Source organism: Saccostrea cucullata, unplaced genomic scaffold, assembly GCF_032062105.1.
Source record: "Saccostrea cucullata isolate Sc308-1 unplaced genomic scaffold, CSIRO_AGI_Scuc_v1 ctg519, whole genome shotgun sequence".
Classification (NCBI taxonomy): domain Eukaryota; kingdom Metazoa; phylum Mollusca; class Bivalvia; order Ostreida; family Ostreidae; genus Saccostrea; species Saccostrea cuccullata.
The window spans coordinates 316189-334526 of record NW_026929476.1 but is presented as its reverse complement, the minus strand read 5'-3'; the positions used below and the strand labels follow the sequence as shown (position 1 = coordinate 334526).

Here is an 18338-nt window from a genome sequence, read left to right as displayed (position 1 = left end):
ACTTTTTAACTTATTCCTGAATGATATATTTGGTAAATTTGAATGAAAAAGCACGCAATTTGCAGCCGTATTGCCGCTTTAAATTTATTTAGATTTAAATAAATAGTTCTTGTTTCGGTACAAGAGACAACCTCTACATTAATATTCATTTCTAATACATTATTCTTTTAGAGAAATGGTCCAGTTCTTAAAAATATCTTGGAACCTTTTATGATCCTCAACTTTGGTATATAATAAGCTATTAAAGAATGGGAATTAAAACACATTAACATCAAATTGTAGTAAATGAAATTACCAAAGTTTTCACCTTAGTAAATCAAAGTTCCAAAGTTTCTTTATAGTAAATCATTTTAAGTTCCGATCTTTTCACCATAGTAAATCAAATTGCAAATAAAGGTATTGTATTAAGAATGACACGAATAATGGAGAGATTCTCAAAGTGCTATATTTAATGTTCATGAGCGTATTATTATGACTTTTTCGTAAATAACATTTTTATTACCCTTTCATTACGAGCTTCAGTTTTCATAACGTCAAAAACACACTATAACGACGTCATACATGTACTACCTTCCGGCTGCAAAATGGGTTAAAAAATGAAAAATAATAACATTGTAATTACATTTTAAAACTGTTATTTCTTAATTTGTTAAATTGTATTAATTAAAAGAAAAAAGCTAAGTAACTTTAACACAGTAAAGGCGCTTCATTTTACTATGATGCGCAAAATATCGTACAATGAAAACCCAAATCGGCCCCCTCAAGAACAGTTCTAATAAATTTTTGCTAAGGAAAAAGGTAAAGCTTGATAGTTTAACTTTTATTTTGCATCAATTCATTTTTATTCACTTATCTTATTCTAATTTATATATGTCGTAGATTTAGTTTGTATTTTAGTTGCAAATTTGTCATTGAATGTAGGTCTACCCTAATTGTGATCAAAAGAAATGTAATATAACAAATCATGATAACCTACCCTGAAATGAATTATCTCCACCTGTATTCTCGTCGCCATTTCTGGTCATTCTTTCTATTCTTTTCCTTAATTCCATAATTGGATTTTCTAGCTCAAAATCTCCTTCGGTCATGGGATCTAAAGGTTTATCGACTTCAGATTTCTCAAATAAGATCAATTTCTCTCTCAGAGTTTTCTCAACGGACAAAAATGTAATAAAATTGTTCCCCGTTAATGCTTCCTCTGAAATAGCACAACATTCTGTGGCGTTTTCGATAAAGAACTTTAACTGCTCTTTTTTTCTGTCTAGTACGGTGAGGTTTTCTTGAATGATTTCATTTGTGTTCTTCGAAGCATTTTCTTCAAAATCATTTATATATCTAATGCCCTTATTGGCCTCTAGAGACAACTTATCTCTACCTTTTCTGAAGTTCTCTGTCATTGAAAAGTGCTGGTTCTCAACAATTTTCAATAATTCATTTGCTTTCACTATTTTAGCATGCGTTGCCATACAACTATTCTTCATACTTTGCATGCGATTTTCATATTCGTTTTTTATAGGCTTGTAATCATGTCCGTTATGCAATTCTACAACGCAGTTGGAACAGGCTGGTTTTGAGCAAGCTATTTCTGAACAAAAATACTTGAGCTGATTATTTTCATGACCAGGCAATAAACAAACATCTTTGGAATGAATTTCAGGTGACTCTAGAGATGTATCTGGGGTCATAGACGAATCTTCAGGGATATCAATATCATGCATTATGCAAACATTTTGTTTCCTTTCTTTGTAGCATCCTCTACACATACGAATCCTACAAGTCCCACAAAAATACTTCACGTTGTCATGTCGCCGGCAAACCCCACATAAAGACTGAGAAAATTTCTCTAAAAGTTCTTTTAAATCACGTCTTGTGTTGTCTTTTGGAAATATATTTATATCCCTGTTTCTGACATTATGTTCCTTCATACAATAGGGGCATTTTAGTTTTTGTCCCTTGCAGTGCTTCGAAAGGCATTCTGAACAAAAAGTATGATGACATGGTAAAAGTCTTGGGATATGCTTTATTTCGTCGTATGCAACATAGCAAATGTTACATTCACACATACTTTCTATGTTGTTCACAAATCCTTTGACATTTGCTGTAGCCATCTTCCAACGAAAAAGAGACTTAATAAAACGAGAGGAAGAGTTTTTTTTCAATAATCAATACCACTTTTTGGGTGATATCCGATGATATTGAGAATGTTTATCATCCGTCAAATTCATCATATGTTCTGTTCTCTCGAGACCGTAATAAGCACTCTGCACACCATTCTGTAAGAATAAATTTTTGCGGCATTCTGACAATATTAATGAGGATAAAAACCAAAGAATTTATGCAATAGGTACAGCTAAACGCAAAACAAACATTGACAGATTTCAAATGATACAGACGGTTTTGTTCTACAAAGAAAACATTGATGTTATTTATGTTTTTATATATATTCTAATGTCTACCACAGTACTACCTTTCAATTAAATATCAATGTCTGGAGTTGTTTAAACAAATACGTGTGTTTTTATTATACCACTTAATAAGAATAATTGCTAAAGTTTTTATAAATAATTGCAGGCTTTAAAGATAATTGATTTTTTTTTGTAAATTCACATGGAAAAATTGGCTGGTTGCTAAGGAAATTACTTTGACCAGGTTTCCATAGTAACCATGATCTAAAATATTTTTTTTATTTTACATACACGTTTCATTCTGCAAGAGAAATCTATTTGTAGAAAATCACCGAATTCTGAAAAATCCAATGAATCACCTTTTGTCTGATTTTTACACAGACTGGTACAAAAATATTTCCCTTCATTTGTCGACACGATATATTCACGTGAGGTTAAATTAAAAGATACAACAGAGTCTAACAAACAGATTGATATTTTGTCATACTAGATGAAGACGTTAACGATAATCAAACATAAAGCTTTTTGATAAACTTAATTACATTAATTTTTCAGACGTCATCTTTTCTAACTCCTGCATAATTTTACTCCTTTTCATCCTTATTGTAAAGACATTATTAACACAAAGAATTGTCGAGGAATTTTCATATTGTTTCACGATCATGAGAAGGAGCACAAGGGTGTGACGAGTCGGCAGGGGATGCTCACTCCTCCATGGTAATTTGTCAAAGGATAATGAAATATTCTTTGACGAAAGTAAAATTTTCAATCGCCTGTAATACGTTTATAGATACATGTAACTTATCTTAAGATATACAGATATACAACGCTTTTAAAAGAACTCAATTAGTGGAATATGCATACCCAATATGAAGTTTATATCTCTCATGGTTCAAACGTTATGGCGAAGGTTAAAGTTGACAACAGACAGACAGATAAACATATAAACAGATAAACAGACAAACAGACAGGACAAAAACAATATACGCCCCGGATCTATCGATCCAGGTGCATAAAAAGCAATTTATTGTTTAGATAAACAATGTGATCCCATTGATGTACATAGAGAATATTTTAAATCGATTTCACGTGACGGAATCAAGCATTCGCAGTCATCTCAGGAAAAAATATGACGTGGTGAATTAAAATATTCTACGTGTCACATCCCTTGGTTACAACAGAGAAAGCGAGTGTAAAAAGAAGCTGTTTTGAAAGTTTATGATGCAAATTTCGCATATCTCTAAATGTAACTATCCTCTAAAATGGCTACACAAATAAACATGTAGAGAAAATCACGGTATATAATTAATGAATGATTACACTGCTAAATATAGCTTGGTTTTCTCAAATTCATTTTCTAAAATAGAGATTTTTGTTTAAGAAATGTAGTGTTATTTAAATGTAAAAAAATTGCTTCCCTTTGACTTAGTATTTATATAAAAGTTTCAACTTACTGTAATACGACATAACCGACATGGGGACAGCTCCGTTTATAAGGGTTTGGTGATTATGGTCTAAAAATACTTCATTCAACTTTGAGCAATCGATATATAATTCACATATGTGCTTGTGTTTGATTTGGCAAATCATTACCCATGAAGCAGATAGAAAGATATTTTACCTTTAAATAGTTTGATCATTCGATCTTTTTAAATGCTTTTGAAACGAAAGAAGCCCTTAAAGATTTAAATAATACATGTTTTATTTCATTATGGTTTACATAAATAGATAAATGAAAGGAGTCCGAGGCAGCAATATGCTAAGATCACCTACAAACAGGGCTTATGTCTCTCTGTTAATTCGATGCGAAAGAGTATGCTGCAGGTATGAACAATTTCTGAAACGAGGTAAATTGTTGACAAACAAGTTAATGAAATAGAAATATCAGCTGTCTCGTTTTAAGTCATCATTTTGTAAGTTTTATGGTCGATACAATGACCTTTCAGCAAACATAATTTCATACTAATTGTTCTTGGTCTATTTTATCCACACTGATTAGACTACGGATTCTTTCGTAATTTCACGCAGCACACAGCGGGTGTGACCGGTCAGCAGGGGATGCTCACTCCTCCATGGCACCTGGTCCTACCTCTGATGTTTTGGAGATCTGTGTTCGCTTTTCTCGTTTTAGTATTGTTTTACAGACTTTTGAAATGAAATAATTTTCGTATATTCCATGAATTTAATTTGATTTAAATACCAAAATTCATCAGATACGCAGTCGCTATCGTGTTGGTCTCAAAGCGTTATGATATTCAAGGTTTTTATTGCTAGGGTTTAAATCCCAGGAACATCATATTTTTTAACAGAAGTATTATGATTTTATTTTCCTGATTTATTTTCTCAGAAAAGTTTTCATTTATATTATTGCATAAGTTTTAATAATGAGGACAAATACATGTACCATGCATGTATCACGTGACTGTGGATCGATGGAACCAAATTTAATTCAGTACAAAAAGGGTTTTACTATGTTAATTCAAAACATATAGAAGTTATGTGACAATATGTTGACGGTGCGACCTTTCGGGCGAGCGCAGATACTTATCCAGTTTTCACTGAGATCGAACTCGTCAAACCGCACGCGACATTCGGTGCGAATAAGACTCTGACGTCATATGACGTCGTTTGCATGTTGCTTTACCCAACTGAAGACTGAACAGTGATGATTTCAATCAGTTTATGATTATTTTATTTTTCTGCAATAAAAGATAAATTCATTAAATCAAGGCAAGTGTATTTTTCTTTTAAGTTTTGTCGTTATTCTCGCGAGAATGTGGCTTTAGCGTTTGTGTACGAAGCGATGCATTGTGGGTCAAAATTACTGCGGCAAAAAATTTTATGGAATGAATGTGCCGTAGTCCGAATTTTCTCTTCGCCCAGGCGTGGTCGTTAGAGCTCGCAGTTACGAGCGTCGCTTCGCGACGCTCGCTATTAAATAAAACAGCGTTATAAAATTAGCCTTACAAACGAAAACAATGTTGTTACCTGCTTTTCACATAAAGGTTGGACATAAGCTGTCTGATGGGGACAAGAGCATTTTCTATACATTTTCTTTTTTTTTGCATTTTGGACACTTGTTAATATTTTATTTTTTCAAGTTTTAAAATTTATTGATATTTTTTTCAATAAAATTTTTGAAATGTAACTTTACAATGAAAAAAAAGAATAAAAACAAAGTCTGTTTCTTCAGTGCATGCTTATTACCCAAGGATTCTTCAAACTAAATGTTCAACGTTGTCAGCCCACTGGTTCTCGAGAAGAAATTTTTATAATTTTTTCCTATATAATTCAATGTAAAATTTGAATTCCCTGTCGTGACCCTGCTTTCATCCAAGGATCAATCAAACAATGAATGTCTGCAAAATATGAATCAGTATTATACATAAGGTAACTGTTATAAATGCATTCACTCGTTGATACTGATTCCACCAACATGCAAAATTTAAACACAATATCTTCCCAATGCATCAAATGCGAATGTTTGTATCTGAAAAAGGATCGTAGAGGAAGATGTTGATCCTTTTGTCGTGGATTCGAACTCCAAGTGCTGCGGAATATTGAAACCAGTCTATAAGATTAAATCGTAAGAAACAATGTCCTGTGTTCATATGACTGTTTGCACAAAAACATTTTACACTACTCAAAGTAAGTTAGTGAAAATAAATTTTCAGCTATCAATCGGCTATTTCTGACGTCTCTATGTGGACATTTCAAACGTACGTGTACCTCTTTAGGATAATCTGGCTGTTTGAAATGATATTAGACTGCCATGAGTACCAATTTGTTGTCATTTTCTCACCAAGGAAGTTGTTGGTTTAAATGTCTCAAATGTGGTTTATAGTGATGTATTTTTTTTAAACTGAATGCGCCTCCAAACTTTGGCCATAGACAAAGATCCAGATCACTTCCGGCTTGGTTGAATTTTTTCCGAAGCCTTCAAATTGTGATAGGTTGGCGATAAAATGACACACAAGATATAAAAATCTTTTTAATAGGTTTTTATACTGCTTGTTAAATTTTAAAAGTTATATCACGCACAAATTAATATCAATTAAAATAAAAGTGAGTAAAAGGTATCCTAAGGATAATGCAGATATTAACATTCCAAGGGCTCTCCCTCCTCTCTCGATGGTCATTTTGACCATGTATTGTGTTTTTCAGTCGAGCCAGTTTTTTGAAGAAAAAATGATAATGATCACTAAAAGATGCTATTGCACAGAACACGTACCGCAAAGTACAGGTTAATTGCTTTTTAGCTTCATTACGGTACATTGGTTTTCATCGTTGATAACTGGTTTTCTTTTGACAACTGTTGAGAAGACTCATTGGCTATACTAATTTGAAAATATATCATTCCATTCTATCATGTAGTTTTAAATAAATACATCTATTAGAGTGAACACTCAGAAGTTTTGTCAAGTGTATTACAAACAAACAATCGTGCACACAATAACAGGTAAACAAAAGAAAACAAACATGATTATGCAAAATTTATTTAGAAATGAAGTTAATACATAAATGGAAAACTATCAAAAAAATATTGAAAGGCTACATAAGAATACGGTACACGACAAAGAAGAAAATAAGAGTTGAAAACACTACATAATAAATGATATTGATAAATGGCAAACAAAAATGAAAACCATAAAAGTATATGTACAAGTACACACATACATACAACAGAAGAAGATAGGGCATTAGATTTTTACAATACATGTGTTTTCAATTGTACAAAATTAATCAAATGTACCTGTACATTCTTTACCATATCTTTGATTAGGCTTATCCATAATGGTAAATAGTTACATATAGGTCAGGCCAATTTGACACCAGATTATTTAAAATTTGAACACTTGAGCACTTTTTTAAAAATTCATTTTATGCCTACAATATCCATAATTAATGCAATTGTGAATTTATTTCGTCAGTAGAATTAATTATATGATAGTTCAGATTGGTGTGTTTTAAAAATAATCTTGTTTGTTAAATATTTCACTTAACCAACATTTCTATTAGTTAATTTGAACTTACTTATAAGTGTAGACAGAAGCTTATACATAAACAAATAGCATCCCTACTGTTCTTTGCATGGCTTCAATGAACTTTCATACGTTTTACCTGCCGCTTCCTTTCTATTTGTTCTGCAACAAAAGTATTTTGGGGGACATTTTTATTCCTGACAAATTGAATAATTTCAAAGAAAAGCTTGTAAACTTCATCATAACAACACATGACAAAAGTTATGCTTATTACCAAGATAAAATGCGTTCGAACAAAATGAAATACAGGCATTGTTTTATAAAACAACCATGTATAAATATCAAATTCTTCACTATTTCCTAAACGTACATCAACAACATCCTCTGTATTTTGCATCACCCAACGTACAATAGGAGTGTCTCTTTCAAATATAAAACCATCCTCCAATTCAACTTCTATTGCACCTACACGAAATGTTGCTTTTTTATATTTTCTTTGCACCGTAATTATCAGTGTATGCCATTCGTCTGGGAGAAGTTCTACTGTAGGTATCGAATACAGTTCCGAATGTGCCTTTTTATACGCAGACATGCAATAAGATTGAGATGTCACAACCTTTGAAACGGAACACTGCCCATAGGAAAGCAACGTCACATTGTAATATGCTGTTGGCAAAAACTTAGAATTTGTAAGTACCAATGAAAAAATCAGCATACTCTTGGGAGATTTCACCCGAAAATGAAATACATAAATGCATTCAGACCTACAGTTCAGGAGCATAATATCTTGATATAAATTACCTTTTATTTCATTGCCAATAAAAGAAGAAAGCTTTGTGTTAGAAATGTTTTTGTTGTTGGGAGAAATATACACGTCAGGGTGAAGTGTAGTTTTGTTGAATGCTACTTTTTGGGTCATTATTTGAATAGTCACATGGGCATCTTGAGAATCACATATCTTCACAAATCCCCTTTTTGGTATACCTTTAACCGATCTTGTTTCATCCAAAACTTGTTTGGTTTTCAGACTTTGGTCGAGAGATTTCAAAGTAATTGTTTTATTTGGGTTCAGCTGGATTCTAAAGGTAAATGTTCCTTTATCAAGCACTGAAAATGTATTTGAGTATACAATCTGTCCTTCTGTGTTTATAAGTGCGAATTCTTGATCCATGTTTATAATTTTTAAGAACCATCCATAAAAGATTTGTGTGGGAAAACCGAGAAGATGTTTCCTATTAACGGAATCCTTCGAAATTCCGAACTCAAACAAAATTAACCCAGGCATGTATCTTTTGATATCACGTACCTGAATTTGAACAATAACAGATTCGCCTTTTTGGTACAAAAAAGTTCTATTAGTAAAAGTCCCCTTATATACGTATAAAGTTTGTTCATTACCACAAAATTGTCTTATGTTTTCAAATGGATTATTTGACATCATTCCTCTGTCTGCTGAATAACACATGAGAGAGTTTCGACTATCGTGGATCATTAAATAGGAATCTGTAATTGTGAAATATAATAATGAGATATACTTAGTAAATGCCAAATATGAAAAAAATCAGCTGACTTCCGCAAATTATATTTTTCTAAATAAAATAATGATTTATCTGCTAACATTAACGATAGAAAATATGTCTTGCAAGAACTCATTATAATTTTTGGGCCGCTGTAACGTTGAATTTTGACCCGGGTTGAAAATTGATTCGGGGAACATTTTTCAACGTTGAATACTGAGACCAAGGGTGTTGACTTTAGACCCTAGTTCGTTGAAAACTGAGCCGGGTCGTGGAATTTTGATCATGAAACAGGTTCTAATTCAACAGCATAAAAACACATATTTATGACTTGTTTTTCACAACTGTGATTTAATCCATAGGCGTCGAGAACGTAGGGAGGGGAAGCTTAGCCCACCTTTTTTCTGCAAAGATAGACATAATATAGGCATTGCACAAAGTGAAAATGGTTTAGCCCCCCCCCCCTTTCAACAGGCACGTTACAGTGTAGTCAAGGAAAGAAGAGTAAGTGGAAGTGCTAGAAAAAAAAAAGAAATTAGATCCCCCCTCCCCAGAAAAAAAGGAGGATTTTCGAGTTTGGACTACTAGTCGGGACAATGAACAAATGTTCTTTTTTCCCTTCTTTTCAATCTTTTTTGGATTTGATTTTTTTTCTTTTTCAATTAGCCCCCCTCGCTTTCAATTTGCTTTCGACACCAATGTAATCAATGCACACTTAATTCAGTAATTCAGTTATATTCTAAGTATAAAATATTAACAAATATATCTTATATTTCAAAGTTACTTGTAGCTTAAAATCGCAATGTTTCGTGTAAAAATTATTTTTCAAAAAGTATATTTGTACATGTATATGCAAATCCTGCATGAATATTAGTATACATAGTTACACAATATACATGTACAATTTAGTTGAGAAATCTGTTTATCTATATTTGCTTTTTGCTAACAACACTTAATTTATTTTAATCTTAAAATTTATAATTTTATTTAGTATTTGGGAAATGGTGAGAGTTTAACGCATGATGCGCATACGTTTGAATGGTTAATAAGTTATGCACAATATTAATAGCTTATAATGTCCAACTTGAAAAACGGATTTTTTCAAAATAAAAGGTTAAGGTGGAATATCCCTCTGATAAGAGAGATAACTCTTCTGATAAGAGAGATAACTTTCTTCAGACATTTTGTCATGAAATTCAGTGAATTGTCATGTCAGAGTTTACAAGTTTCATTCATAAGAATCATTTTATAGTAAACTCAGTCAAACTCATTCTATTGTACAAATGTTGATTTATAGTTTCTATAGCTAGTATGTACATTAATTATTTATAATAATTTACTTAAAACATTTATACTCAGTTCCTTTGAACAGTGTATATTGAGAAATCTCTATCTCTTAAAGATTAATTCTTTTAATTGTACAGAAATTTCAGATGCAGTTTGTTTATAAACGTTTATTTAATATTTTGTTTTATAAAAAAATATTTTCAAGGGCGATAATGGAACGATAACTCTTGTTTATGGATGCATGTTATTTTACATGCACAGAAAACAATTTGTAATTGTGATTTAAAAAGCAGCGCTTCAGTATGTTTTTTTAATGGGAATTAGATAGGTATGAGAATAAATATTATTATTATATATACCTCATATTTCTAAATTAATTGTGAGATAAAAAATAATTAATCTTTCTATTTACCATATCAAATTTTCTTCACATCATGATATGACATATTATTCATTTCAGAAAAAGTAAGCAACGCTTCATACTTCAAACTATTTTCCATTTGAATTTAATGCTATAGTTGTTGCTGAAAATCAATGTCTGGATTTTTAAAAAAAAAAAAGTCGTGAAATTTGGAGCAGAGGGATATTGCCCCTTAAGAGATCTTTTTCGCATAGTTAATCAAACACGTCAATAACGAACCCCACAATACATTATTATTTTTTTAAGTAAAGGATTGAAAAGGGGGGGGGGTGTCAAAAAATAAAGTTGTCATGCTTGAAGAAAATTGAAATCGTGTACTGATCAAAATGTAAATACATACACAGGATGATAGCTTTATTTCTATTATTCTTGAAAAGGGAATAAATTGAAACCGAAAAATACAAATATACTGATAAATCCCGTAAAACAACTTCCCAGTTCAAAAAAGGTTCAAACTCTGAGGTGGGGTCAATATTAAACAGGGTCAGTTTTCAACTTGTTGAAATAAAATCAGGGATAAGAAATCAGGGAAAAGAAAAAAAGTATCAAGTTGTTGAAAAATGACCCCGGGTATAAATTCAACGACTTTTGGTCTCAATTTTCAACGGAGAAAAACGCCCTCGGTTCAAGATTCAATGTTTAAAAAATGAACCCCGGGTCAATGTTCAACTAGGGTAAATATTCAACGTTACACCGCCAATACATAATTTGCGGCCGCCAGAAATTTATCTGGTCCATCAGACACGTGACTGCTGTGACATCCCTTAAGTCAATATTGGGCTGCTAAAACACTGTTATCAATAAGATGAAGTTTATTAAATCTAGGTGGCTGCCAAAAATATTTCTGATTAAGGCATACTAAATCTAACTAACTCTTTATAAGCAACACAAAAAATTCCAAAATTGTGCCTATTGAACTTTATAATTTTAAATGCAAAAATAAAATTTTCATGAGAATATTTTTTTCGTAATTACGCGAAAATATAGTTCTCATGGGAAAAAATTATTTACAATATAACCAAACCTTCCTGAAAACTCAACTATAAGTTTAAGTCATAACTAAATATATTGGTTATATATATGTATACACGTGTAAGACTCCAAAGTGCGATGTTCACGCCAAACCCCGATTGTCTGCACCAAATCCGAAGGTTTGATGTCGGTACAGACGCCAAAGTTTGATGGTCATTCCAAAATCAAATGGCTTGTTTCCTAAGAAACGCGCTGCGCAAAAGTGTGATGTCAAACACGACAGTGTCTGATGGAGTGGAGAAACAATCAACGATTATGACGTTATCGCATACAATTTGACTCACTTTGCTTATAGCGTGCATCAACCAGGGTTCTACATTAGAAGTAATCCTCGAACACCACTTGACTGATTAGGGTTGGTCCTTGCACACAATTGGACTGGTAATGAGATAACTTTGCACCGATCTGAGAGATTTAATTATTATTTATTTGTGTATGGTATATTTTTAAGACCTAGGGATAGGGCAGCATCGTAACAGGGCGCGGTAGTACTGTGACGTCACTAAAGTTTATCGTTTAATTCGCACCATCGGATTTTGGCGTGTCAAACTATCAGGGTTTGGTGCAAACCATCGGACTTTGGCGTGGCCATCGAAGTTAGAGGTTCTATCGTACTTTTGATTCCTACATACATTAAATATGTATACAAGTTATACCGAATACTTCTTTAAAACATATTGATTTGCACTTTGCAGATAAAGAAAAGTTTAAATATACATTTTATCCGTTATCTAATCTAAACTGAGTAAATTACGAGTAGGGAGATGGCGAAATAAGTTTAATTTACTAACCTTCGGTTTTAAATATGCTTGAATATGGCACGGGATCAAGCTTCAACAGTATCAATCCACACATGGTCAGCAATGCAGCCAAAGAAAGAAACACTTGAAAACAAGATGCCCTTTCAGGTGGTTTTTCATTTCGGTCCCATAAAAAATTCCAAAATTCTAAAAAATCTGAGATAAAGATTATTATCAACAGGAACAGCGAAAATAAGATCAGGAAAACATTATGACCAACTACAAATCAAACTGCAAAAGAATGACAAAAAGGAAGGAACATGCACAAATTATATTATGTTTGGGTATACATGAATTTACATAAGAATGCATTATGAAATAAAAATACGAACAATAAACGCATTGTTAAGTACGGCAGAATTTATTGCACGGAAGTCTTGTCCTACCTCGAAATGAAAAGATGGTCGGTTTTTTGCTATATTCACCACCATTTGAAATCATTTTGTTAATTCTTTCCTCAAGTTCTTTAGTTGAGCTTTGAAGATCTATATTTTATATTTGCATTGGATCTAAGGGTGCATCAACTTCAGATTTCTCAAAGGAATTTAATTTTTCTTTTAGAGTCTTTTCAACAGATAAAAATGCAATGACATCACTTCCTGTCAAAGCTTCTTTTGAAATACCACAACATTCTGACGCATTTTCTATAAAACATTGTAGTTGTTCCTTTTTCTTTCCTAGTCTGTTAAGAATATTTTGCAAACTTTCATTTGTTTCAAGAATCACATTTTTTTCAAATTCTCGAATATATTTAACCCCTCTTTCTGCTTCGGTCTTCAGATTTTCCCTGCCTTTTCTGTTACTGTCTGAAATTGATGCATATTCGTTTTGCACATTTTCCAATATCTTTTTTGCCCTTGTTATCTTTTCATGAGTTGCTTGGTAGCTTTTTCTCATATATTTCTTGCGTTTTTCATATTCTTCCTTGAGAGGCTTATAAGCATGATCACTGTGTGATTCTACAACGCAGTTGGCACAGACCGGTTTGCAACATGATATTGTGGAGCAAAAATACTTCAGCTCATTTTGTTCATGATTAGGAAGTAAGCATACATTTTGGGGTAAATTATCAGAAGATAGTTCTGGTGTCATTAAGGTAAGTCACTCGTCAGCTTTTTAGAAAAGTTCACGCAAAAGCTTTTACTTAAAAACTACTTATTTAAATTCAATTTTTATAACATATTAAAATTCAACAATGTAATTTTTTTAAAATTCAATGAAAATGCTGCTAAAAAATCTACAAAGAAGCAAGATTTATGAGGGACTATTTCTTTTGGTGGAAGGATATTTAGCAGAAAATTCTGCAAATCTGCACATTTATAAAATTTAATGTAATGGAAATTTAGCCTCACATACTTTTACTCGGAGAATAGTTTCCGTTTTGATATTGCTAAAAATATTTAATATAGGTCTTAATTTATATTTTTAGACTAAGTTTTACACCTTCCCTCAACAAACTTTTCCAAAAAATGAAAATATATTAAGGAAGTCAAGATCAAATTTACACCATTTTTGCCTGAAAATCACATATTTTGACAAATATTTCAAAATTAACATCGCTGACCCCACCTTTTTCTTTCATTATTTTAAACTACTCGATACTTGTGACTGATCAGCACTTAAGTCGTAAAAAGTTTGATATAAGAAAATTTTTTATTGCTTATTAAGTTTTTTAATACACCAAATATGTTATTTTTTAGTGCAAAAAAGGTCACACAATAATTTACGCGCATTAATTTCAAGATTTGTTTAATGATAAATATTATTCAAACTATTTTACGTAAAATAAGATTGTGTTTCTTGCCATGCTTACATCTGATCAAATATAATAAGGGTTAAAGTAATTAACCAAAGAGATAAAATTTAAGTGCAAAAAGGTCAACTTAAATGTACCGTAGATCAGTAGGATGCACACTGACCTCCTATTTTCTTTGCTATTTTGAGTTACACTTTATGAGTACTTATCCAAAATATACTTCTCAAAAAATCCTTGATTTAACAAATTTCAGGAGTGACTTACCTTAAAGAATCTTCAGGAATTTCGAAAAGATGATTACTGCATGTACCAGATTTTCTTTCCTTAAAGCAACCATGACACAATCGAAAGTTACACGTAGAACAAAAGTACTTCGCTTGATCATGTCTTTTGCAAAGTTTACATGTGGATTTGGAAAACTTGGTTAAAAGTTCCTTCAGATCACGTCTGGTATTGTCTTTTGGGAAAATCTTTATCTCTCTGTTTTTCACGTGATGTTCTTTATTACACAATGGGCAGATAATCTTCTGTAGTTTGCAATGCTTGATTAGACAATCTGTGCAAAATGTGTGCATGCAGGGTAAAACTCTTGGAACATGATTCTTTTCATCATATTCAACACAGCAGATGTTGCATTCACACATATTTTCTATGTCGTTTACAAACCCCTTTACTGTAGCTGCTGCCATTGGTCAATAAATAAGGTGTGGATTCAAAAACAGAATCAATATCCCGATTTATATTTGTATAGATCAGACAGCCTCATTTTGTCTGAAAGAAAAAGAAAAGTTGTGTATTTTCTTAAGCTTATAGTGTATACATGCGTAGGTAAATGTAAAAGTAACTAGGTATTACACATTATACATATGCTGAATATTTTAGCAAACTTTTTATAAGTATTACTGATTCTGAATTGTAAATATATTGCTCATAAGAAAAGCAGGAATATATTACAAAAAGAATTTGGAGATAACGAATAGAATTCAACAGGTCCAGTCCAAAGACTATTTCAACCTACATAGCCATATAAGTAAATAAAAGTAAAGCAAGTAAATATAGGGAATAGCCGTCCAGTTTTTATATTGTTGGAATATCTTGTCTGCAAAAGCAACATAGATATTGTCTATCATAATCTCAAGCATATTTTTTATCTAAACTTCATAGTACTTGTGTGTTCAATCTTATCAAAATAAGGTTTGAAATGACCAATGACGGTTAGTAAATTTAATAGTTCCATTTTTATTGAAAAGGCAGCTGTAAATGTTATCAAAAAGTATGGACTTTATTTTATCGTGGATAATAGCTGTGTATAAAGTTGAAAGCTCGTACGTTTTAAACTTGTTGGTTTTTGTAAAATCTTGTGTTTCAAATTGTCCAAATGTTCCTTGGAAATTTTAAGTATCCACATCAGATTTACACCACTTCTCGAATTAAATTCAAATGAGGAAGAATATCCTGTCCAACCACTTATCACACGTTTCATTTTGTTTTTGAATTATAAATTTAGATAAAACTTTGATATCAGCAATGTTCAGAGCAAGTACATGTATCATTTGAGGACCACACTGTGATTTTAAGTAAAACGCCTGATTTTTTTACAAAAAGTATTACTTTAACTTTTTAACTATCCCTTAACCTCTTTTTAAAACCAAAAATCTCTTTCGAGACTGTACCTCAAATAATAATAAAGGAAGAGAAAAGTAGCAGTAGGGACAGTCACACTTTACAACAGCAATAAATAGGAAAATGATCCTTGACTTAGTTTTTAATTCTTGTGGCAAAATTACAATAAGAATACTGTACAAATCTAAGAGTAGATTTTAATAAAAATTTACAGAATTTCAATTTCAATTACCATTTTTATATTATTACATTACCTGGTATATAGAAATCAGACTAAAATGGTAGAAGAAGGAGCATTTTGAAAATATTTCACAGAAAATTAATTTTTTTTACCATGGCAACACCGTTCATTAAATCAAAAAATATACTGTAAAATCACATATTTCCGTGGGGTCAAATTTTCGTGGTTTAAGGAAAATCTCTTGGTTCGTGGGGGTTTGATTTCGTGGATCAAGGATTAATGATTACTTATGTATGTAACATTTTACATTTCGTGGTGGACATGAATTCGTGGGTCCTGTCATACCTCGAAAACAACGAAAATTAAACCCCCACGAAAATTTGTGATTTCACAGTACTAGTACTGTAAAATCACATATTTTCGTGGCATCAAATTTTCGTGGTTTGAGAAAAATCTCTTGGTTCGTGGGGATTTGATTTCGTGGATCAAGAATTAATTACCGGTAGTACTTATGTATGTAACATTTTACATTTCGTGGTGGACATGAATTTGTGGGTCTCGTCATACCTCGAAAACAACGAAAATTAAACCCCACAAAATATAGAATAATATATCTATTTTGCGTGCCAAGTTATGTTGAAATCAGACTAAAACTGTAGCAGGAATAGCATTTTGAAAGTATTTCAAGTTCCACATGTCAATTACAGTCCCTAGACCTATAATTTACGAATCATCCAAACACAAATGAATCACATTTAAAATTCAAACTGTACAAAGCATCAGGGGCTCGTAACATAAAGCTTGCTAAGTTTTTGACTTAAGTAGGGTCGTAAGTACGTTTTAAGCATAATCTTAGGACCTGTCTAAGCACTACTTAAGTACGTCTCAACCGTAACATAAAGCGAACTAAGCTAGGTCCTAGCTAAGTCAAACTTATGTTAGAAATATTTCTTATGAGTCAACCTATGTGTATCATTTTAATATATAGATATATTGCTAAATGTCATTCAGATAGGGTTTTAATTACATACATATGTAAGTTGGCGTCCTTACCTATCAGTTTTAGTTATGTAAGATAATATTTCGTATTAAAATTATAATTCTGTTATAAATTATTTGGAATGTTTGAAAACAAATGCTGCATGGTCAGATAGTGGCGATTTGTGGTTCATTGTAAATGTATGACTACTGTGTTATCGGGGCCCGTTTTATCACCTGAGATGTTTTCAGTTTAAATTTTGTAACTCTTTTGTTCTGGCAAATGTTCACTTACCATTTTATCACAGAAAAGACAATATAACCGACCGTCTATCTACTTGAAATTGAAACTCTAAAAAGTCCATTACATGTTGAATCCCCCATGTATCAGGTCATGCATGTCAGAAGAAAAGACTGCAGAGGTTTAATGATACACTCATTTGCAATTTAATCACGGATGCAAAAAAAATTCAGGGAATATTTTTTTCGTATGTCTCCACTTATCAGCAATTCTCTCTGTCTCTCTGTCTCTCTGCCTCTCTCTCTCTCTCTCTCTCTCTCTCTCTCTCTCTCGAACTGTACAGTAGCGACCCCCCCCCCCCCCAACGAAAAACTAAAATTATTAAATCAGCGTCAAATAGAGATTCGGATAAGTATTTTCCTTAATGCTTAATATGAATAGAGGAATGTTTTGACATCGAAAATCAACATTAAATAAGCCTAAATATATGTATAAGAAAGTTAAGATATACTTAAGTCGCCTCTACCAGCTGCCTAAGTTTTGCTAAAATTGCCAAATCTAAGTACGCTTCTAGTTACGGTCTTAAGTTTTAGACTGTACTTAAATCCTACTTAAGCAAGGTCTTAGACTTAAGTAGCCTTTATGTTACGACCCCTATGTCCTAAAACACATTTGGCTGATCATGAAAAGGTGTGTCGGCAGAATGGTAAATTATAGACTTAAGACTTTCGGTTTTTTTGTTGTTTTTTTTTAATTCTGCATGCATAATGCATAACAAATAGAGGGAAATATTACATCATCGTTGTCATAGGGCCCTATTTTTGCTAAAGTATCCTAACCCATAGTATGCTAGTTGATTTTATAATTAAATAATTTTGAATTTTTTATAGGCTTAGTATAAATTTATCTACATTAATAACATTACCGAAAAATGAGCTAAACTGATCTGAAAACTTTTCTTAAACTGATAAATATTTCACCAAGATCTGCTATTGTATTTTTATGTTTTATAGTCATAGTGGTCATATTTACATACACAATTTCACTACACTTTTATGTGATGTTCTGATTGAGACCGGTGAAACAAATGTTCATGTAGATCTACTCAGTGCCCT

The 18338-nt window shown here is 32.0% G+C and overlaps 2 protein-coding genes across 2 annotated transcripts; both read right to left on the bottom strand.

The window, feature by feature from the left end:
• Positions 1-962: 962 nt before the first annotated feature.
• On the bottom strand, positions 963-2108 carry LOC134280976 (E3 ubiquitin-protein ligase TRIM45-like). Its single transcript, XM_062763423.1, has one exon. It carries the CDS (start codon positions 2106-2108, stop codon positions 963-965), a length of 1146 nt encoding a protein of 381 aa, XP_062619407.1.
• A 5272-nt stretch (positions 2109-7380) lies between these two features.
• On the bottom strand, positions 7381-13533 carry LOC134280983 (uncharacterized). The gene is made up of 3 exons (XM_062763439.1): positions 12831-13533; positions 12436-12591; positions 7381-8890 (listed from the first exon to the last, which is right to left on the bottom strand). Exons 1-3 carry the CDS (start codon positions 12883-12885, stop codon positions 7503-7505), a joined length of 1599 nt encoding a protein of 532 aa, XP_062619423.1. The 5' UTR covers positions 12886-13533; the 3' UTR covers positions 7381-7502.
• Positions 13534-18338: the final 4805 nt, after the last annotated feature.